We start from the raw sequence: 23026 nt of genomic DNA, 5'->3' as shown, positions 1-23026 counted from the left end.
TGAGGGACATGTCAGCCAAAACTGAACATTGAACCATCGCTAAATCAGTTGTAAACACACCCACTTGCATTTTACAACACCATAGTGGTCTCTAGAGAAAGGCTATTCAACTAAAGATCCAGTTAGATCATGTTTCTTGTTTACAAAGGCCTGGAAAAACAAACTAAACAACTGAAATAAAATGACACATTAAATGTTTTTGTGATAAATTGTGTGATTTTTAAAGTACTTTCATAACCTAATTCTTTTTTAATTGTATGCCCACTGACAACTGAATTCACTAGAAAGACAAGATATTTAATGTTCAACCGAATAAACTATTGTTTTTTGCAAATAATCACTCATTTTGAATTTGATGCCTGCAACACGTTCCAAAGAAGTTGGGACAGGGGCAACAAAAGACTGGGAAAGTTTAGGAATGCTGTTCCTATTGTTTGGAACATTCCACAGGTGAACAGGTTAATTGGAGTGACAGTAACAGGTGAGTGTCATGATTGGGTATAAAGGGAGCTTCCCTGAAAGGCTCAGTCGTTTACAAGCAATGATGGGGCGAGGTTCACCACTTTGTGAACACCTGCATGAGCAAATAGTCCAACAGTTTAAGAACAACGTTTCTCAACGTACAATTGCAAGGAATTTAGGGATTTCATCATCTACATTCCATAATATCATCAAAAGATTCAGAGAATCTGGAGAAATCTCTGCAGGTAAGCGGCAGTCAGTTCTGACTTTCTTACCAATTTGCAGCAGCACAGGCGTCACCAGGGCCGTCTCCATTGCGTAGCAGAACTCCCGCCCGAACATGACGGCTCCATGCATAACCCACTGGCGCAGGGGGATGCGGTCTATAGAACCCTCGCTCGCCGACTCGTCCTGACTCTCCAGGTCCCGGCCACTGGCCCCGCCCACCCCGTTAGCCCTGCCTCCTCCCCCTCCACCTTCTCCTTCTCCTCCTCCTGAGCCTCCAGTGGCTGCCTTAGCAGGAACCACCACGACCTCCTGCACTTGCATAGTATCCGCATCAGTGTTCTGGGGGGCCATCGTCGTCGGCATGCAACCAGCGATTAAAAGCAAACCAACGTGGGAAAGAAAAAGCAACACAGAGCACTTTTAAATCCAAGCAGCTCCTTTTGGTGGATGAACTCACGTCGTCTAGAGGATCTCACAGGACAGAAAAAAAAACAAAAAAACAAAATAAAACAAACAAAACAAAAAAAATCAAACCACTCAATGCGTAAGATACATTCCGTGTAGGTTACTGAAGGACGCGCAGTGGAGCTCTCAACAGAGCTTCGTCGGCTTTTTTGGTATGCAACCGTGAGGGAGATATGGCTTTGTCATGAGGTCACTCCCTTTGGTGTGTGCAGATGTATGTGTATATGAATGTGTACATGAGAGTATGAGTGAGTGTGGGTGGATGAGTGAGTGCATATGAAAATGTGGGTGCATGTGTGTGCGCGCGTGTGTGTGTGTATGTGTATGTGTGTGTGTGTGTATTTACTGTCTACTCGAAACAGTAAAAATCCATATCATTTGCCATTCAGTTAATACAAGTTTCATGATTTCTATGGAGGAGGTGTTGTAGAGGGAGGGCAGGCGGCAGGCCGGTGGGCAGGAGACACAGGTCGGAGCTCGCCGGTGAATCCCCATCGAGTAGCTGATCAATCTGAAGGAGAGAGAAAGAGAGAGTTAGTATTCAGTGTTTTCATATACACTATAACATACATGTATGTACAGTACCGCGGAACTATCAGTCTCCACCCTTCTTAATTTAAAGTCGCAATTGTCATTTTTCAGCAAAAAAAACAAAAAAACAAAAACATATTAAACAGAAAAATACACATACTTTTAGCAACCACCTTGGATACCACAGCACTAGTCTAGAAACCCATTAGCAACCACCTAGGTTACCACAGTGCTAGCCTAGCAACACCTTAGCAACCACTGTGGATACCACAGCACTAGCCTAGCAACACCTTAGCAACCACCTGGAATACCCCAGCACTGACCTAGCAACACCTCAGGAACCACCTGGGATACCACAGCACTAGCCTAGCAACACCTTAGCAACCACCTGATATGCCATAGCAAAGGCTTTGCCAAGCCAACATAGTTCACAAAACATTTTCCTTCTAGTGACAGTTTATTACTCATTATTTAACAACAGGAATCAGAATCAACTTGACAGCACTTATTATTATTATTATTATTATTATTATTATTATTAACAACGCTACCTGTTGTGGTGCATTGTGGGATTATAAGAATAATAATGAACAGGTCATAGTTTTGGACATGGCCACAATCCCTTGTATTCTACTGGTCCACAGTCCAATGCTAAGGGGGGCTTTATACCCCTCTAGCCAATGCTTGGCACTGGGCATTCTACTGGCAATGCTTTTCTATAGAGATTATACAAGCTGTGAACACCTGTGTCAGCACTAAAGTATCTGTATTCACAAGATTCACTAGATTAGTAAGAGAGAGCGGCCTAGACTAGGCTTTCTAGAACATTCCTTTTTCTCCAAGTCTTGATCAAAATGCACTTTAATAAGCATCAGTCGGGGTGCCTTTGGTCCGGCTCAGAGGACAGAGGAATTAGCGTGTTTGGAGGGATTGGGCACCAATCGGAGCTTTGTGTGAAAGAAACAACACGTTTCTCAGGAGAATAATTCCTGCGAGCAAAGATCCAACACGTGAAAGCAAGCAAAAACAACCCACCCTGTGGTGCAGCTTATTAAACCTCTTAACGTGACTGAATTGAGAGGGGAAAAAAAGAGAATCAGCACGAGTTTGAATGCGTCTCTCCCTCACACAAAAAAACGGACTTTACTCAAGTTTCTCCGGTGCACTCTTTGCCTAATGGCTAAAACAGAGCTAGCATTGTTGCGGAGTGGCACAGAGAGTCGAGCTGATTATGCTAGGCCATGCTGAGTGCTTTGATTTACCTCCACTGGAAAAGATAGCGCTAAGAAAAGCTTGCGACTCGGTTCCATTGATCGACGATACCACAGTTTCCTTCCTAAGCAAGTTGATCACAGAGAACTGATACTTTATCATTTAATGGCCTGTTTTCTGGCTCCTGGAATTGTGCTTCTTGTGCAAGAGACTGATAAGATTCACATAATTGCACTTTATAGCTTTATGGCTACAGTTTATGGTTATACTGTATTGATCTCTAAACATCGAAACCGCCATCTCAGCCATGGTATTCAACAATAAAGACAAATGACAGCCTTATGTAAAATTAGAAAGTCATATACCCAGAAGTACAAACAATACGTGAATACTAGCAATTCACCACACTTTTCTTTGACTTGGGTATCAAAAAATCTTAAAAAGGTAAATGAATGGTTACATTTTTGCCTTAAAATCATTGCTTAAGGAGCCGTTTTGCTGAAAAAGCTCATCCTACCACAGCATAGTTGCCAACACTGCTTTAGCTTTACAAGAGTTCGGCTCAGAATCAAGGAACCAGATTCATAAAACTAAGCGATAGCAAGTCTACGCCATGCAAAATGTGCAGTCCTATTCAAGTCCACATGGCAGTGATCGGTGCACTGGTCTCTTCTTACTGTTGTGGTATTTTTGCATGTCCTTGGTGGATCAAACATCAGCTGTTTATATCAAGGAGGTAATACATATTAATGACCAGCAACTGAACATCGACTTTCAGGTGTTTTTTGGGAGCGGTGGTCAGATATTAGGTGCTGATGGCACATGCAAATGATGGTAAGTGCCACGTTGGCGCAACCAGTAAAACACATCAGTAATCATTGTTTATGAATGAGCAAATGTGTTTACGGTACTATTTTCTCATAATGTCCAGGTAAGTTAGGCAGTGCACATGATAAGTGATCTTCCTTTGCACCAAAATAAAGCTCTGCCGATCATTCCAACACATTTTTTGGGTTATACTAGGACATTAGCACATATCATATCTACAGCCAACATAGTAAAACATTTCTTCAATAAAATGGACATAAAATGTTGCGACTCCCAAGGTAGTTTGATGTTTGTTGGCAAAATGGCTCTTCTTAACATTTGGGTTGCCAATTGTACCCGTGGCCAATTGGAAACTCCAAAGTAGCATAAAATGACCCAAAAAAAAAGACAATAATATCATTAACTCTCAAGTAGGTGGAAAATGAACTAGATCCAGAAATTTGGTAGATTACCACTTGGGTCAGTTCTTTTTTTTGTAATGTACAGTAGAAAAACCCCTTTATAGATTACAGTAGGGAACGATTAGTCTGATGGCAACCCAAGACAGGCTAACACACCTTTTCCTAGATTGAAGGATTGCAGCCTTCTGCTCAATGATACACGAGTTGAATCCAGCATCGAATGGTGGAAACAATCATTCAGACAACTCATTCTCCAGATCCTGAAAGATGATTAGATGGCCAGGCTTCAGAGCCAGGGTTAAAGCAAGCTTTTTAAAGCTTAATGGTTTACCACCAACGGTTTAGGTAGAAAGGATCCAATGACCCATTAAACAAAATCAACTTTCAGCATGTGTCCCATATGGTCTGAAACGTGAGTCTCATTTCTCACTTTGGTAACACGGGGGACTTTTTCCATTCCGTGGCTACCTGATGACAAATCACACCTCTCCATCTTCCCAAGAACATCAGCTAGCAGAGCAGCGGGAGACTTCACCACCTTAGCTGTGATATAACCACTCTTCACATGAATGTCTCGTGTCTGTGGCCACGCTTCGGGGAGCCTGAGCATGGACTGGCTTCTCCAGGCTGAGAAGAACAAAGCTGAAGCAGATGTTTGAGGTTATTCTTCTGTGGATGATTTGCAGCACCGACTAAAAACCCATCCTGCATCTCCCAAGGTTTCAATCTATTTTTGTCCAGCTACTTCTCAGACCACGCCAACTACTTTGAGAACTGTTGTCTTCGAACCCCTGGGTAATTGTGGGCAGATGCCAGGCCTGTTTAGTGGAACAAAAATGAAAGCTTGCAACACTCAGGATGTACTTCCACCAGGCTTTTTCGAAAAGATTTGCATTCATTATGGGCACAAGAGGTCAGACAATGAAGAATAAATGTACTGTTCATGTGATGCGCAAAACACTGAAACTGAAAACAGTACACTGTATGCTGACAGCTGGGAGTGCATCAGGGTTAAATACTCGGCACATTCGAGATTTAATACAGGCTGACAAGCCATTAACTGGTTTCTGAGATGAGAAACTGAGGGAAGGAGAAGACAGAGTAGCACAGTAAGATGGAGGTTGGTGGGGGTTGGACAAGCGGGGGAAAGGTCACACTGCCCGAGGTATCAATATGAACGAGCTGTTCACGAATGCAGGCAGGCATCAGGTGACCACATTAGCATGGGAAACAGCAAGCCAGCTCCTTCCATCTATCATTTACAGACCAAGCAGGAAGACGTTGAGGCTCGAGTGAGGAGTGTGTCTGCCTTTTACTGCTGAACAACAGGCACTCCAGCCCAGGGTCAGGTTTCCTAACTGGAATTACAGCTGGCACAATACCTTTTTAAAATAACAGTTTGGAGGAAATTCACATTTATACAAATTTTTCACTCACACCCAATGTAGACAAATCAGCCGAGACTTGTTTGTTGCTCGAGGCTTACATTTTAAGCTTTGCACTGGAAATATGAGGCTGATGTCAGCAAGAACTTGTGTGGTTTCTTTATGATATAAGAATGCAGAAAAAGTATGTTGCATAGCTAGAACAGTAGTAGTAGTTGTTATCTTGGAGTCTGGATCTCCAGCCAATTCCTTTAATGAACACAAAGGCCACAGTCATCCAGGACTTCTGAGGAAAAGCATCCTTTGTTTCTTTCCCAGAATAGAGTAGGAGGTTATAGCTTATACTATGACATCTGTCAAAAAGTCTGAGAGTCTGGAATGATGTAACGCTTTCCACTATAAACGCAAGAGCATCGGTTTCTAACAACTGGTTCAAACATGCACTCAGACCCATTCTTCCCTCTGTGGCATGGTGAAGAGATTCTACCTGCTCATAAATGTGCTAGAAAAAGCACTAACCTTGGCTGTACTATTGTTTAAAAATGCTCATTCAGGCTGCGAGTAAAGTGTTTAAATGGATGTGTTTCCCATTTAAATATATCCCCCCCATGATATTTGATATCTGCTGGCCTCTTGTCCTCTTAGCCTAGGACAAAGACTGCAAATTCAGAGCAAACCTTCTAGCTAAGCTCTTGTTCCAAAACACGGTGCCACATAGCACTAGATGTAAGCGATAGCGTTTGTATTAATCTAATAAATTCACAAACCATAAGGAGGATTCAACTCCAGCGCCAATTCCTACTCTACCAAAGATCATATATAAAGGTAAAGCAAGATGGCACATGCTTGTTCAAGTCAATGGTGCAACATCACAGTCGTGGGCTAGAGGTTAGGGAATCAAGCCCTGTGAGTGGATAGGGCTGCCCATCGCTCCGGGCAAGTGTGCATTAGTGTGTGTGTGTTCACTAGTGTGCATGTATGTGGGTGTTTCACTTCACGGATGGGTTAAATGCGGAGGTCTAATTCCTCAGTTCCCACAAAACAAAGTTGGGAAAATGGTTCTAAATTCTAAAAATTCTAAAATGTGGTATAGTTCCGGCCTGCTTCCATGTAGCTTCCATCCACTTCACCATCACCCACATCTCCTAGGTCAACAGCAGCAAACTGTACAGAAACACTTGGCAGCTGACTAAATAAACCCAAAACGAAGCGTTTTTCTTAAAATCAGCTCATCAGAAAATAAGTCACAGAAAATAGTCACAAGACCCCAGCAATCACAAAGAGGGTTAGTTTGCTGTAATCGTGAAGGTGGGGGAAATAATTGCTATAATTTGGTGAAATGGACAGTTTCCTGCTAGTGTGAATGGGCCTCGAGTCGCTGTTGTCTGCATAATGGGAGAATAATTCTCGCCAAACCTTTCATTAAAAACACGTGACTGCAGTACCGGTGCAACAAAAAGAGTAGATGCTATGAAAAGTCAGCAATCACAGGTTCAAGGTAAGTGTACCTAATAGGCTGGCAGCTCACTGTCTTCTTACTCAGCATAGTGCCCTGATAGTGTAGTGTAGTGACTACAGTACATCTATTTATTTTGCTAATGCTACTATAAAACGAGTTACTACGAAACAAAGGTTCTTAATGTGTCACAGACATGACTGAGAACTCTGAAGCGTGGCTAAGCCAACGGTGATAGCTGAAGTTAGAAAAGCTATTCCTCACCTTGACAAGCCAACGTGTTTCCACTTCATTTACTGAGGAGAAAATAATACGGGTAGAAATCTGCAACTGAACATTAAACTGTTAGCTCTAGTGTTAGCTCATTTACAGTGTTTAAAAGATTTGCCTTCGCTTATGATTCATTTAATGGAAAACTTACAATTGTCTTCCTCTGTCTTCTACTTTTACATTATTTTCATAGGACAACGTCGTGAATGTATATGTCTGTATCTGCCTTGCAATGGACTGGCGATCTGTGCAGGGCGTATCCTGCCTTTTGCCCAAGGACTGCTGGGATAGGCTTCAGCTTCAGTGACCCAGAAGGATAAGCAGCTTGCGTGTGCTTGTGTGTGTGTGTGTGTGTGTGTGTGTGTGTGTGTGTGTGTGTGTGTGTGTGTGTGTGTGTGTGTGTGTGTGTGTGTGTGTGTGTGTGTGAGAGAGAGAGCGCTTGTGGACATCATCCTCTCCAGCCTAAATAGGGCATATTTTAATGGCATAAGTTTAATGCATCAACTTTTGACAGTGGAAATATGCTTACATGACGGCTCTCTACATTCCTTTCTGGCTCCAACCCACGTTTCCAAGATAAGGACTCAAATCTTAGTTAGTGAAGTTGAGTGACTGGTGCTGGAGTGACAATATAACCTGTTCTGTAGGGTACGGAGCTTTTAGATTGCCAGCTAAGCCAGTGCAAGCATTATAAATGGTTAACTCTGCTCCTCACTCACAAACTCTGAGCTTAACCGTTTTATTTTTTATATTTTTGGAGTGATTCATGAAAATGTCCCTTGCCAATTTCCTACAGCTTGAAAGAACTGCAGCTGGAAAATCTGGTGATCTGCAGGACTAACGCCCCCCAATTCATTAGCTAACTTACCCTAACCCTTATTCTAATACAAAACAGTGAACATCTGCAAATAACTAATATAAAATGCAAAGAGTGGTGGCATTTTTACACAGCAGGACTGAGAGCCAGCTGCATGCATAACTGTTTTACTGCTTTGTGCAACCACAAACGGGGGTGTCAACCTCCCTGTAAAATCCTCACTATCCTGTCATGAATTGAGACGGCGTTACAGGAGCAAAAGCGAACTTTTAAAAAAAATAAACTCCTGTACTTGAGTGCTTTGCTGCGTCATGGTGAAAAGACACGGCTATTTCTTAGCTGACTTATTTAAAAGGCAGTTACATAACCGCCTTGCATGGGGTCCGTCTCACCCCGCTCACCATACACACACTCAGTCACATTAACTGTTCTATCCTCTGGAACAATGAGAACCCTGCAATCTGAAATAGCACGCCACATCTGATACGGGTCAGGAGTGCAATCCCGGCTCTCCATGTCTGTCGTTCTCACAGTCACACATACACACACACTTGGACTTATTAATCATTCAGCATGTGAATGAGCTGAAGGGACCTTAATCCATCAGTCATAACGCCCGTCCCCAACTCCTGTGTTCAGAGAGCTCCCTGTGGGCAGTTGAGTCGAAAGCCCTATAATGGGTCCTTTTCAGCAAACAATACATGCACAGTCAATAGCCTCCATTACTCTGTAGTCCAGGCAGAAAAACAGGGTTATCAGTATTGGTGTGGCCAATATGACAATGTGTTATCACTAGGGATGCATCAATACCAAACCTACCTGATACCACCTCATTTAAGCCTATGAGAGTGTGCTCACACTGAAGTGTTGCTCACATTGTGGCAATAGGACACGTAGGACACAAAGTTGCTGGTCACTAAACTTTCTGCCTTGGCATAGTTCTGCGAAGAACACCGAGTTAGGGGTGAACTCACATAGGCTAACAAAACAGAGGCAAAAAAGTAGACATTCAGTCTGTATATGCTGACTTTAACTATAGGACATACAAATACAGCTTCAACAACATGTAAAATGGACATGATTACTGCTTTCACTTTGCTACCGAGACTGTTTCTGAAAGCTGATGAGGAGAGTGGGATAAAAACCTTGAAACGTATGTTATGCTGTGTTGTTGAGTTGGTGAAACTTGGACTAAAAGGACTAAAAGTCTCAATATTAAAATCCATTCCAGATGAACCCAATGTTACATGACAAAAAATAGGGAGTACACGGCGTCCTCCATTCCTCCCACCTAAAATAAACAAACACTGCTGAAGCTCTTCTATGACAGTCATCGAGGGCTGGAGGTTAGGGAACCAGCCTTACAACCCAGATGTCATCGGTTTGATCCCCTGAGCCAACAGGACATGACTTGACCAAGGCACCTAACCCCCAAATGCTCCCCGGGCACTGCGGATAGGGCTGTCCCCCGCTCCAGGCAAGTGTGCTCACTGCCCCCTAGTGTGTGTGTCTTCACTAGTGTGTATGTGGTGATTCACTGCGTGGATGGGTTAGATTACGGAGGTGAAATTTCCCCAATGTGGGACTAAGAAGGGTCACTTAGTCTTAATCTAATCATCCATTGTCAATGGTAACTCTGTAAACAGCCAACGTTTGACTGACTTCATGCCGTTGGTCGCTTTGGTGCTCATCTTATTTTCAATATGTTAAATTCAGCAAATAATCAGTAAATGCGCATTAAAATGTGCAGAAGTGTGTTCTCTGTAGAGGATGTGTTCACTTTTCTCACTTACAAAATCAACTAAACATGTAATTTGACCAGGGACGCCAATGCATGTTTATGTTGATACCAATTCCAATAAATAAATATGCAAGAAATATAGGAACTGAGGCCACATCTACCTGGATCAGCTCTACTGGGAAACATAATATTTATTTCTGCAGGATTACAAGTGCAGCAAAATGAATAAAATGCAGATATTTTAGCCCAGTAACCCAGCACTGCCTTATTCATCACCACCCACACGTGATACAGTCAAGTGAACCAGCCTATACATGAGAACTTTCTCTGTCTCGCTGTGTAGGGGACTCCCCGCACTGTGTTCTGCATGACATGAGGGCTTTTGCACTGAGAAAGTGAAAAGGCTGCACGTATGGAGCTTTAATATCTGCCCTACAATTTATGAACAGAAACAGTAACCTGAATGACTCGATGCCACAAAGTGGTTGTGATTACTACAGCTGATAAATCGACTAATGTTACAAAGTCAACACCCCCCCCCCACCTCCTCTCCATTACACTTATGAGGCCTGTCTCTCACAGCAAACAGGCCGAGCCAGTGGGGGAAGGGCGAGCCAGAGAGACAGAGGAATAGAACAGCAAGAGGAGGCCAGAAACAAATGAGGTCTGGTCTCCGTACACACAGCGGCCCCAAGCGTACTTTAACCATTAAACCTTTGGTAAACTTGCTTACTCCATAAAACCAAAGCCTTTGCATAGAGAAAGCTTGCAGAAGGATTCCATCTAGAATGTACTAAGGCTACTGTAAAGCACAGAGGAGGAAACATCAAATTTTGGGGCCATTTTCTTACAGTGGTGTCAGTAATGGAATTACATACACACATTTATACTTACATTCTGTTAAATATAGGTTTCCTGCTTCTTTCTGGAGGGTGAAAAATGAATAATTTGTACTAAATTGCTGTTTTGATGGGAGATAGGAGAAATAAAAGGGTGGACACTGACTTTGGCATGGTGTTGCACACAAGTAAGGTCTTATGATATCTGTGATACATGGACAGAATAGAGGAACTGAGACATAAAAACAATAATTCAGATATACACAGAAAATTAGGGCAACAAAATGCCTTGTTTCATTTACACTTATACTGATAATAATGACAATGACTTAATTGCTACACTAAACTGTTATATGTCTGTTGTGACAGCTCAAGAGAGCATATCACACCTGCCTTGACATGTTTACAGCATAGTTTATGAATGTTATGCAGCATTGTTCAAGAAAAGTGATACTGCCATTAAAAAAAATTCCACATTTTTACAGAATAAATGAGCAAAAATCTGAAAAAAAAAGGTAAATCTTAGAAATCTGAAAAATGATAGATAGATAAATAAATAGATACATTTTATAGGATTTTATAGGATGCAGAGGACCTTTAGTACAGTTTACTCATAAGAGTGAGAAAGTCTAGGCACGTCACGATATCAGTTCAGGGTGGCAAGGCGCGATTATAAAACGATTCTTGATTCATCAACATTTTTTATTCCTGTAGCCTTTATTAAAAATCTCTACTTTTTGTCCATTTAACATTGGTAAGCTAGCACACTAATAAGTCGTACTCGCCATGAGATTTGCAGTATTATGTTGGCGCCAAGCTAAGTGCTGTTCAGCTTGGTTTTAGAAGCGTTTCTACTCTAAATGCAACATTTAAAGCTTGTAAAAGACATTTAGGCAGCATGTTTTTACCATGTATGCTGCAGCTTTACATCCTTGAATACATATTTAAACTTATAGCTCATCACTGTGAATATTACTGAACTGACCTGTTAGCTGTGTGCTCAGTTGGTTGTTTGAGAAAAACTAAGAGAAAAACAACTTTTCACTTCATATACACGATGTGACTCCAACGATGTCTAATAAGGTCCTCCAATGTTTCCCCCTCGCCCCAAGAAGGCCTGCATGTGAAGCCATTTAAATGCAAGGGAGAAAGTCAAAGCTTATGTACAAACTCAATTATGATGTTTTGTGGTGTAGAATCTTTCAACTACCTGTGCCACCCCACAACGTCCACCCAAACAGGTACACACCTCCTCATTTCCCCACCAGTCACCAGCCACAATCCATACCAACCAAAATTGTTTATTTAATTATTTCTATAGTATATCTTATATTTAGTATTTTGTATGATGCACATCTTTGTCTACTTACTGCTCTTTATCTGCTTACTGTGTATTCTGCTCTAACAATGTAAATTTCCCCCAGTGGGATAATAAAAGTCTATCCTATCCTAACCACCTCTAAGCAGGAGCCTGCTGCCCTGTACTTTCCAATGGGACTCAACAGCATTTCACCAGAGTGCAAAGAGAGACGGCATGGCGACTGGGTTGTGCCTTGCTTTGTCTGAATGGATGGCATTTTAGAGGTTGAGGTACCAAGCACAATTGTTTCTTAAGAGCCTTTGGAGACTTAGAGAGGGAAAGAGAGAGATAGAGCTAGAGCTCGAGAGGGAGAGAGAGAGAGAGAGAGAGAGAGAGAGAGAGAGAGAGAGAGAGAGAGAGAGACTTGATCTTATATGGCATGGAAAGAAAGGGCATTGTAGGTTAAAGTGCTGCTCTGGTATAAAATAACACGCTAGAGTTTCACATCCAGAAAACACAAGAGAGAAAAAAAGAAAATACTCCCCTGTGGAAGGCAGTCTGTCTCTCCAGGACTCCTTTGAAAAACAAGCCCACCCTAACTTCTTCCACCACTGCACTGTGTGCTGGTACTCTTGGAAATCCTCACAACAAAACTAGGGCTGTCACAATTGCCTGATTAACCTTAATCACTCAAATAAAACAAAACTGTACTTCCCCAACAAACTGGCAATTGTTAGTTATGAAGCCATCAGTTATAAGCCATCTTTGAAAGGCTATGCAAGGTTTGTTACTGTTCGGTAAAATCTACTTTTATTGTTTGGCCTTTTTACAAACTCTGATAACTTGATTGGTCATCAAACTAATGGTAGATTACTCAATTACTAATAACCTCTTGTTTTTATATATATAGCCATTTTCTATGTTCAGCACCCCGGCCTGCAAATGAATGCACATAGACAACAGTTGGTGTGTCAGGTGAGTATTAATCTATTTGCGTTAGCATGCTAATTATCATGCACATGCAACCACATCCACAGCTGCGCTGACCTAAATTACAGTGTATGTTACCCAGGCTGCAGAACCAGCTGACTGCAGTGGAACTATCATGTTTAAATTGGTACCTATAGGCCAAGTGTTGGGAGGGTGGCCCAGAATCCCCTTAAAACCCACTATTCATGGCAGGCAAGTTGGACCACCACAACAACCATCTAGAGCAGAGCTATCTGTCAATTCCTCCATCTAAAGCAGGGGTGCCCATTTCTACTGCTGCAACTAATGACATATCGCCCACTACTAAAATGCCATAACTGCTATATTGGTATGCCACAAATACGCACCGATACAGTGCAAACCATGCTAATGTTATCCTGTTTAGCTGAATGGCTGAGCCAGGAATGCTTCAGTCACATTTCAAATGAAAACGAAGAAATCACCTCCCACCACTGAGTCCAATGAAGTAATTCACTTTGTTTTCAAGGCAGCGTACATAAAGGAGCGGCTGGTCTTTTGGGGTTATTCTTAGCTAAACATGGACAAAAGGCCGACTGCCACAATCGATTAGGTACACTAGACAAGCTGGTACTGATAGATGTATAACATATTTTTCAAATTCCAGGAGTGTCTCACGGTCAGAGGGGCTGTCAGCATGCGTGAGACATGAGAAATGACTTGAGAAATGCCTTCTTGTTCAGTGTCTGAATTTTCCGTTTCACCATAAATGATGCAGCAGCTACATTAAGGCACCTGTACAGGTGCAAGAATGTAACTGTTGCCTTTTAAGTTGGAACTGAAAATTTGAACTAAAAGCTGCTGAATAAGAAGCCAACTTCAGCATTGCAGAAATACCGTGATGCAAACCGAAAGGGTCAGAGATTTTAATTGCAATGCATGAATTATTTGGGCGTACCCAGTGCTAACTTTAGGCTGCTTGCACTGAGAGTAAGCTTGGAATTATGATGTAAATTTAGGCAATTACCATCTGCAGAATTATCACAAAAAATGCATGATGCATTATAAATTGTATCACTCGAACTGTATGATGCAAACTTAGTTACGAAATACCACGTGAGTATTAATACAAGTCGTAACTAAATTTGGATAATCCAAGTTATTGTGATAATTCTGCAGACTGAATTTACATCAAGCCTGGAACCCCCGGTTGTGGACTTGGGCCAAGTGTGAAAGTGCTGAGTTGAAGGTGTTCACCTGAATCCAGGGCTTTGATACCCTTCATGCAGTCCTAGATGACATCATGTTTAAAATACTACAGCAGGGACTAAAGGTACATGCAGGAAAGGCAAGCACAGCACAATTCGATACTTCAGCACAAGATTTAAAGGATCTCGCAAAGACTTGCGCTTCCACCAAAAGCTATAGCACATTTATGAGCCCCATTAGGCTCCATAAACATTCAGAGAAGCAAGCACTGAGACAGAAAGATAACCTATATGAGCCATAATGACTCTTATTACAGGTCATTCATACCCATTCTCTCCACCAGCTTCACATGATTCAGGAAAGGTTCTTTGCAGTTATGTCAGAAAATAAAGTCGGACCTAGGCACAGTGCTGGCTCAGCCTCCGCTCTTATATCATTCAAAGGGCAGCCATGATCTAATAATAGACCCTCTGATTGAGTGGTGTACAGCATGCTGGGACAGACACACACACACGCACACGCACACACGCACGCACACTCTGGAGACTTACGGCTTCTCACAAAGCATCTGTCTCCCCTACAAATTTAGACACTGTGGGCTCTAAAAATTGGCTTTTTCTCCTGACCAGTGAAAAAGCCACTGAATAAGGACTATAAATACACTGTGCTTAAAATACATGGCAAAGACACTTTGTGACATTCAGAACAAAGTCCCATAGGTCACGTTTGATCAATACAGAATGCTAAAAAAATTCAGTTGTGGTCATTTTAAGAATCCCTTTAGCTATGATCAAAGCTATGAAGACATTTGAAGCTATTTCAGGTCAATATTATGGAACAGCATAGTTAGCAGGAGAGATTGATTACATAAGTCTCTTATGTGAAAGTCTGAATGCAAGACTTGAGGCCGGGTTGAGCCTCGAGTCTCTGGGGCGCAAGTGTAAGTCAAGTCTCTGAAATGCGAGTCTAAGTCAAGTCTTCAGTCTCTGGGGTGTGAGTGCGACTTGAGATTTGAGTCTTTGGGTGCGAGTTGAGGGTCAAATTGAATCTCAAATATCTGGAGTGGAAGTCAGAGTCTTGAGTCACTGGGATGCGAGTCTCAAGTCTCTGGAGTTACAGTCAGAGTAGGGTCATGAGTCTCTGGAATGCAAGTCTGAATCGAGTATAGAGCCTCCGAGACGAGAGTCCAAGTCAGGTATTGAGTCTTCAAGATGCGAGTTTGAGCTGAGTCTCAGGTCTCTGGGATGCGAGCCCGAGTCGAGTCTCAAACCTCCGGGATGCGAATCCGAGTTGGGTATCGTGTCTCTGGAACACAAGTTCGAATATAGTATTGAGTCTCTCGGATGTGAGTCCAAACAGAGTCTCAAGTCTTTGAGGTGCAAGTCCAAATTCAGTCTCGAGTCTCAGGGACGCAAATCTGGATTGAGTCTAGAGTCTCTGAGAATATAGAGTCTTTGAGAAGGGAGTCTGAGTAGAGTCTTGAGTCTCTAGGATGCGAGTCCGAGTCAAGTATCAAGTCTGTAAGATGTGAGTCTGAGCCGAGTCAGAAGTCTCTGAGATGCAAGTCTAAGTCTGAGCGGAGCCTTGAGTCTCTGAGATGCAAGTAGAGTATCGAGTCTTTGGGATGAGAGTCAGAGTGGACACCGTGACAACTCTGCTGGCAGTCCCAATCAAATGTAACAAAAGGCTGTCAGAATCCTAATTCCTTAGAAGTGTAAAAACTTTCCAATCTATATTGCATTATTGCAATATATGGAGATTAGATATTTTCCTGAATCCATTAACTATTGCTCTCCGATTCTATATCTCTATTTGCAAAGAGGCACGGTCACCTTCACCTTTCTCCTACAGCTCTTTAGCTGCACAAAGATTTGGGTCACTGCTTTGTCACCCTAGCCACATGGTTTATCTTCAGGAGGCAAGCTAATTTGTTATTGACGAGACGACTGTTGCCGCAGACTGTATTGAGATCAGTGCAGAGGGCACTGGGGACGGTGCAGGTGGTGTGTTTGCTTATATGAAAAAGGCCCTTAGAGAGGAGGCAGGTATATAAGCCTGTGCAGTAAAGTAAACCTGTGCCCCATTTGCCTGAATGTTTACTGTGGTTGGTCACTGCAGAGAAATGCAAAACTACAGACACAGGTACAGATAGGTCAGAATATTAGAAGACAGCCGAAGTGATTAGGCCCAGAGGAAAAGGGAGGACGCTGTTGCCTATTCTGATGTTTAGCAAATGGAAAAATGCTCTTTTCTTTTCAAAACAAACAAACAAACAAACCAGTCCAGGACATGGGCAGTGGTTGCCGGTGACCTATGCTCCTCTGTTTATCTCTTGGGAAAGGTGCAAGCCAGCTTACCGGACTAAAATAAGCCCGTCATCCCTGGACTGCACGGGCATGACCTAATTCCACACAGGGAAGGCTTGTAGCTGCCCTTGCTTCCTCTCCGTAGGGCAGCTTTATTCCCTGAAATCCAACCTTGCACAAAGAATCAACTGAAAAGTTTGGGAAAAAAAATTCACAAAATCAAGTGTGAGATGTCTGGTTCCTATCACCACCACTGTGAACAATTCTGACTTGGTAAGTTTCTTTAGAACAGCAAACCACTCTGAATGACTGTTTGCATTATAATGATTTAATTACGGAAACATTTTATTAAGTTCCTGTTTAAAGTAGCTATGAGCTCTTATCTACATCCATTGACATGGAGGACTAAATTCCACATGATCTTTAGGGAGATTTGATTTAATGACTGATTTGTTTATTTACTTACATTAAACTACCTACATATTGGGCCAGCTAGCTTGTCATCATGGACAATATCCATCTGCCCTCAAACTAAAGTGTAAATCTGTAAAAATAAATAAATAAATAAATAAATTAAACAAAAAAAACCCCCGCCAAAAACCAAACAGGTCAATTTTTATTTGCAGGCTATTTTTATCCCATCTCTGAACACAAAATATAAAAATGTACATTCATTTTTGCATTTTATTCACCATGTCCTATTACAGGAGTGTTCACTGAGTGACGCATCATTAGCTGTAGCTGTGAACAATGTGAGCATATGTTTACATAATAACTGTCAAAAATGACGAGACAAAGGCAGGTAAAAGCAGAAAAGCCTTTATGTACAGTCATATGTGAAAGTTTAAGCACCCTGGTCAAACTAAATGCTTTGTTAAATTTCTATGTGAAAATAAGTCGACCCATCCTCCCCACAGGGAACTTAAACACAGCATTTCCCTGCAAATTTTAGTTCACAATTCCGATGTTTATGAGGAGTTTAACATGCTAGAAGCAAAACATAAAATACAACATGCCATAACTTTTGCACAGACCACATTTTATGTCACTGGTTTTTGTTAAATAGTGCAAATAAACGGTAATTGTGCGTTACAACATGCAGTTTGTTCTCTGCGTAGGAAGTTCTTATTTTTTAGGACACCTAGCAAGAAACATACAGTATCTCCTCACAAAGCGCTTATACTCCTCTCTCCTTCACTGCTCATACTCATAGAGGGATGCGCATGCTGTGGATGCTGATTGGTTGTATAATACTGCGGACGGAATGTTACACCGGATCATCAGGGGGTGACGGTGACAGCAGTAACCCTGCCAGCTAGCGTCAATGGCAGAAAGGCTGCAGAACTCCAGTCACATGAGAAGGCAGGTGCTGGGGCCGAGTGGGGGGTGAGGGGAGCGCTGACGGTTTGGCCCAGTGCAGTGTAAGGGGTGTTTGGTTACAGCCAGCTCCAGTGTGGTTAAGGCTGGGAGGGTGAGGATCATGTACTCTGGTGAGGCTGTCAGTCCAAGAGGCCTCCACTACCTACAAAGCAACCTCCAAAATCATTCACCTCCCACAAATATAAGCCTGAGCCTGGATCTCAGAATAACCATTCACTTTTGATTTGGAACTGCAATTAGATTTGTACCCGGTAAAAATGTAAATAATAGAAATAAAACAAATGCTACGTCACTCTTTAATGCTCCTTTATGTTGCTCTACTCATTTCCCTCTCGCAAGTCCACTCCTCTCCTCGACTCTGAGGTTGAGAGCATATCATATACCATGAGGTATTCACTTTATGGACTGGCATCACCGTCTCCAATGGAACTGTAGAACATATGTTGTTTTTGCCGATTTCAAGCAAAAAAAGACCCAATCAACAAACTGTCCCAATAAATCAGGATAGCCTAAGTCTGTTGCACATGTGAAAACACAATCACTGGACAGGATTAGTCAGCCTGAAGCTCTTGCTGATAATGCTGACCTTCAGCTGCTGCTGAGGGATTGAAGCTGACCTCCAACAGTGCAACCTCCAACCCCACCTGCAAACCAAAGCCCAGCCAACAAAATACTATTGTGCATATTAAACCTAAGCAAACCGGAAGAACATTTACCTTTAGGACTTCAGTTTGATGTACTAAACACACAAGGCCAACAACTTTAAGTCAAAGCACTACTGGTAATGTGAGTTGAAACTCTGGCATCACAATAAAATATATACACTGAGGAACAAACCTGGTCTACCAGAAAAAAATAACAATATGTGGATCACCAATATTCAACAAATCAGTACAAGGAACCAGTTCTGCCTGTCAATCATACTGTACGTGCACAGCATATGGTGGGGAGCTGCTGCCTATAGCATAAATGTATATGAAGCTAGCAGTATTGGTATCAGTATAATATGCCCAGCTAGACCTCAAACGCGAGTTTGGATAAAACTTGCGACATATATTTACTTTCTTAAAGAAATAATGGCAAAGGACATTATAAAGGTAAAGCTAGTGAACAAACTTTGTGTTGGCTTGATAAACATTTATGGCATTTGGCTGACGCTCTTATCCACCAAAGGTGGTGTTAGGAGTCTTGCCCAAGGACCCTTATTGGTATAGTGTCGGGTGCTTAGCCAGGTGGGGGATTGAACCCTAGTCTACAGCATAGAAGGCAGAGGTGTTAACCACTACACTACACCAACCATAAAGCCAGCTAATACCACTTCTCAATGCAAAGCATTTACAGAGCACTGCTGATTGCTTTTATTTTAATAATATTTTAGTTTTAGTAGGTGCTGCCAGGCCACTGCTATCCCAGGTGTATCCCAGGTGGTTGCTAAGGTGTTACTATGCTAACCCAGGTGGTTGCTAAGGTGTTGCTATGCTAACCCAGGTGGTTGCTAAGGTGTAGCTAGGCCATCGCATTGGTATCCAAGGTGGTTCCTAAGGTGCCACCAGGCCATTGCTATAGTATCCCAGGTGGTTGCTAAAGTGTTGCTATATTAACCCAGGTGGTTGGTAAGGTGTAGCTAGGCCATCGCATTGGTATCCAAGGTGGTTACTAAGGTTTTGCTAGTATAATTGTATGATAGTTACATAGGAGGGGTGTCCAAAAACATTCGGTGATAGAGTGCTAATTTAGCTAAGCAGCTAACGTTAACTGGTTAGGAAAGCTGTCTAAGAACTGTGTTAGCTAGCTTATACTGTAGCACTATGAAGAAACAGTAGCCTATCTATGCCTAAGAAGGTGGGCTCAGGACTCGAGCCACTCCATCCAACAAGGGTTTAGTGTTAGTTAGCTTAAGTTAGCTTCTGTTTTAGCTAACGTGACCCTCTTTAATTAATGTCCATGTTAACTTTTGACATTTTATTTGTGACAACTGATTTCTAGCAATCAACTGTCAGCTACAATCTGGTAGCTAGGCAGGTAAGCTTCTTACCTGTCGCCACTGGCTTGCTCACGGGGGCTCGGACCTGAACTATTATTATTTTTTTATTATTATTATTTAAGTGACGACCCCTTGCTTGCTTGTAATGGTTGGTGGTTGGTATAGTCTAGTGGGTAACATCACTGCCTTCCCCACCTTGGCAAACACCCCACACTATGCCAATGAGAGTCCTTGGGCAAGACTCCTAACACTGCCTTCGCCTACCTGTGTAAAAATAATCAAACTGCAAGTCGCTCTGGATCAGAGCGTCTGCCAAATGCTATAAATGTATATGATCTGAAGTTTACAAATTTAATCAGCTACAGGCATTGCAGATTTGACCTTGATCAAAATCACAGATCTTGTCTGTTATGGCTCAAATCACAGCACCTCCCCAGGGAAAACTAATCCAGCTCGCACAAGCATTTAGACAGAATGTTTTCCTGGGAGGACAGGATTTTCACAGGCAGAGAACTGTTCCCACTGCTCCAGCAGGTACACTATTGCCCAATACACAGTTCCTCAGAAACTTGATGGAAAATTCCAGTATGCATCTGAGAGTGAGGGAGCATCAGAGGGCTGAAATGTGGCAGAGCAGGCGTTCTCTGAAGCTCAATCCCATCTGTCTGATAAAGTTCAACCCTTACAGACTGGAGTTTAACACATTCAAGTCTTCTCATCTAATACTCAACGTAGAGGTCACTACATAGGCCTTTCTGTATGTCCCTCTGAGTGTCTGACTCTCTCACAGACATGCCCTCCCTCCTACAAGCACACATGTCTGTATACAGTTGTTGGAGTCGTTTCAGACTGAATTTTGTCCAGGTGAAAAAAGAGCTTTCCCTGCACACTGGAAGCACACAAAGCATCCTTTATGAGTCTCGGCCCTGCGCGAGTACTGCGCAAGCACAGCAGCAGGATTAGCTTTTCTGCTTAGCTGGTTAACTATTCGCTCCTACCTCAACGTGACGAAGCCTTCGTCTTATTAGTGAACCCTCATCAGAAAAGTAAAGAAAGCTAATTCCCGCAGGTCCCGAGAAGCAGGAAGAGAGCAGAGAGCTCTCCTTACTGGACCAAATGCAAATATGCTCATGTAATCACTGACAGGAGAGAGAGAGAGAGAGAGAGAGAGAGAGAGAGAGAGAGAGGAAAAGAAAGAAAAAGAATTAGAAAGAAAGAAAAAGAAAAAGAAATACAGGGAGGAGAAAAACAGAAAAGGTTAAAAGTAAAGAAAAAAAGGGGGGGAGAGAGAGAGAGAGAGAGAGAGAGAGAGAGAGAGAGAGAGAGAGAGAGAGAGAGAGAGAGAGAGAGAGAGAGAGAGAGAGAGAGAGAGGAAAAGAAAGAAAAAGAATTAGAAAAAGACAAAGAAATAAATAGAAATACAGGGAGGAGAAAAATAGAAAAGTTAAAAGGAAAGAAAGAAAGGGAGAGAGAGAAATAAAAAAAGAGAAAAAGAAAGAAAGCAAGCAAGAAAAAAAAAAAGAGTGAATAGAAAAACAGTGAGAGATATATAGAGAAAGAGAGAGATCGAGAGAGAGAGAGAAAGAGAAAGAAAAAGAAAGTTAGAAGCATTTGAAATAGAGAAGGAAGGAGAAAAGGAAAAAAAGAAAGTGAGGGGGAGGACAGGGAAGAGAGAGAGAGAGAGAGAGAGAGAGAGAGAGAGAGAGAGAGAGAGAGAGAGAGAGAGAGAGAGAGAGAGAGAGAGAGAACAGAATGAGTAGAAAAATAGAAAGAAAATTTAGGAAGAATTAAAAGAGAGAGGGAAACAAAAAAGAAAAAAAAGTGGATACAATACAGGGTGGAAAGGAAAAACAGAAAGAAAAGGAAAAACAATGAGTGAAAGAAATAAGCAGAAAGAAAGAAAGCGTTAGAGTAAGAAAGAGAGACAAAGAAGAAAGAGGAAAGCTGAAGCTATGCAGCCGTTTAATTAGGCTCGTTTGTGAGCGTCAGGATCGGCTTGGAACTGCACAGCAGCTCCGTCTTACGCTGTAGTCAATATTAAATCAATGCCGTGAGCTCCGAGATGGCAGGGAAGCGCATTTTGGACCTCCTGCATCTTCTGCGACACCAATTTCCACAAGTGAGGATCTTGACGACAGAAACCGGCAACAGGAAAATGTTGCAATGAGACTGAAAGTACTGCGCTACTCCTCATCCCTTCATCCCTACGAGCACTCAGTACAACTCCAAATCAACACGGCTCGGAAACACATCCTGACATTCTCCCATCTGAACGTTTAGCGTAAGCAGCTGAGGAAGAACCGTTTTAGCTTCAATTTGAAACGACATCATCAGCAGGCAGCTGAAGACATCTGGCTAAGCCCTGGCCGCATACGGTGAGAAAGCAAGATTAGCAAAGCCATCCATATTTAATTTTTTAATCGCCTTTTAACGAGGCTTTGTTGCCTCGTGTGTGCATATGATCGATGTCGGAGCTGGCGGGATGCTCATCTGTCTCCAGCCTGAGCTTCCTCTCGATGATTTGACCAATAATAGAGCTCAGAGGAGCAGCTTCCTGACCGATAAGACGATGGTTCCACTGATGGTTTTGTTAGTTCCACAGTTACTAACAAAATTACCAACGTTATCATCAAAATACCGATAGCTGAAGTAATGACTGAATGGATGAAGTCACCAATTAGACTTAGGCCAGTGACATCATGCTAATTGGTGGCCCCATTGGTGGTTTTCCGTTCATTACTCTTGTTAGCAAGTTTGGTCAAACTAATTATTCAAGACATTTTCTGCTCCGATTCATGTCACTAAGCAATTCTGCTCCCCTCAAACAACTAATAAACAAGATCTATGTGCTGAAATGACAGCACAAAATAATCAACGTACAATAATGGCAAATAACAAACAAACGAACCCACCTCTGTGCAAAGCCGGTGATGACATCAGTTCATCAAGGACAGGCAGACAGATGGAAGCGGCCCAGACCTTTCCAAAGTAAACACGCCCGCAGACGGAGAGCGAGTCGCTTTTGAGACGTTAGCTAGCCCTGTGTGTGTGTCTGTGTGAGAGGGGAGTGTCCATTGCACTAATGTTATTCTTGAACTTCTGCCAGCTTTCACTAAGAGTGAGAGCTGGTTAAGTCCGAGAAGCTTACCTGCTGCCCCTGTCAGCACAAACAAAACAAAACAAAACAAAACAAAGAAAAGAAAAGAAAAAGTATATCAGCCCTCCACGGCACAACACCACGAAGGAAAGCAAAACCTGTTTTCT

At 42.3% G+C, this 23026-nt stretch overlaps 1 protein-coding gene across 3 annotated transcripts in view; it reads right to left on the bottom strand.

Moving 5' to 3' along the window:
- Window positions 1-23026, bottom strand: part of LOC108429092 (solute carrier family 45 member 4) — an 85161-nt gene that overhangs the window by 50902 nt on the left and 11233 nt on the right. Inside the window, exons 1-2 of one of the 3 annotated variants that reach the window (XM_017700600.2) lie at window positions 22675-22775; window positions 738-1666 (exon numbers count right to left, since the gene is read on the bottom strand). In XM_017700600.2, the coding sequence (XP_017556089.1) occupies window positions 738-1053 (316 nt within the window). In that variant the 5' untranslated portion in view covers window positions 1054-1666; window positions 22675-22775. Of the gene's footprint in view, window positions 1-737; window positions 1667-22674; window positions 22776-23026 lie in introns of those variants that run through there. The other 2 variants (XM_017700598.2, XM_037539181.1) reach the window with 2 other exon arrangements.

Source organism: Pygocentrus nattereri, chromosome 1, assembly GCF_015220715.1.
Source record: "Pygocentrus nattereri isolate fPygNat1 chromosome 1, fPygNat1.pri, whole genome shotgun sequence".
Taxonomy (NCBI): domain Eukaryota; kingdom Metazoa; phylum Chordata; class Actinopteri; order Characiformes; family Serrasalmidae; genus Pygocentrus; species Pygocentrus nattereri.
Note: the sequence above shows the minus strand (reverse complement) of the source record. Positions and strands in the feature narration are given on the sequence as shown.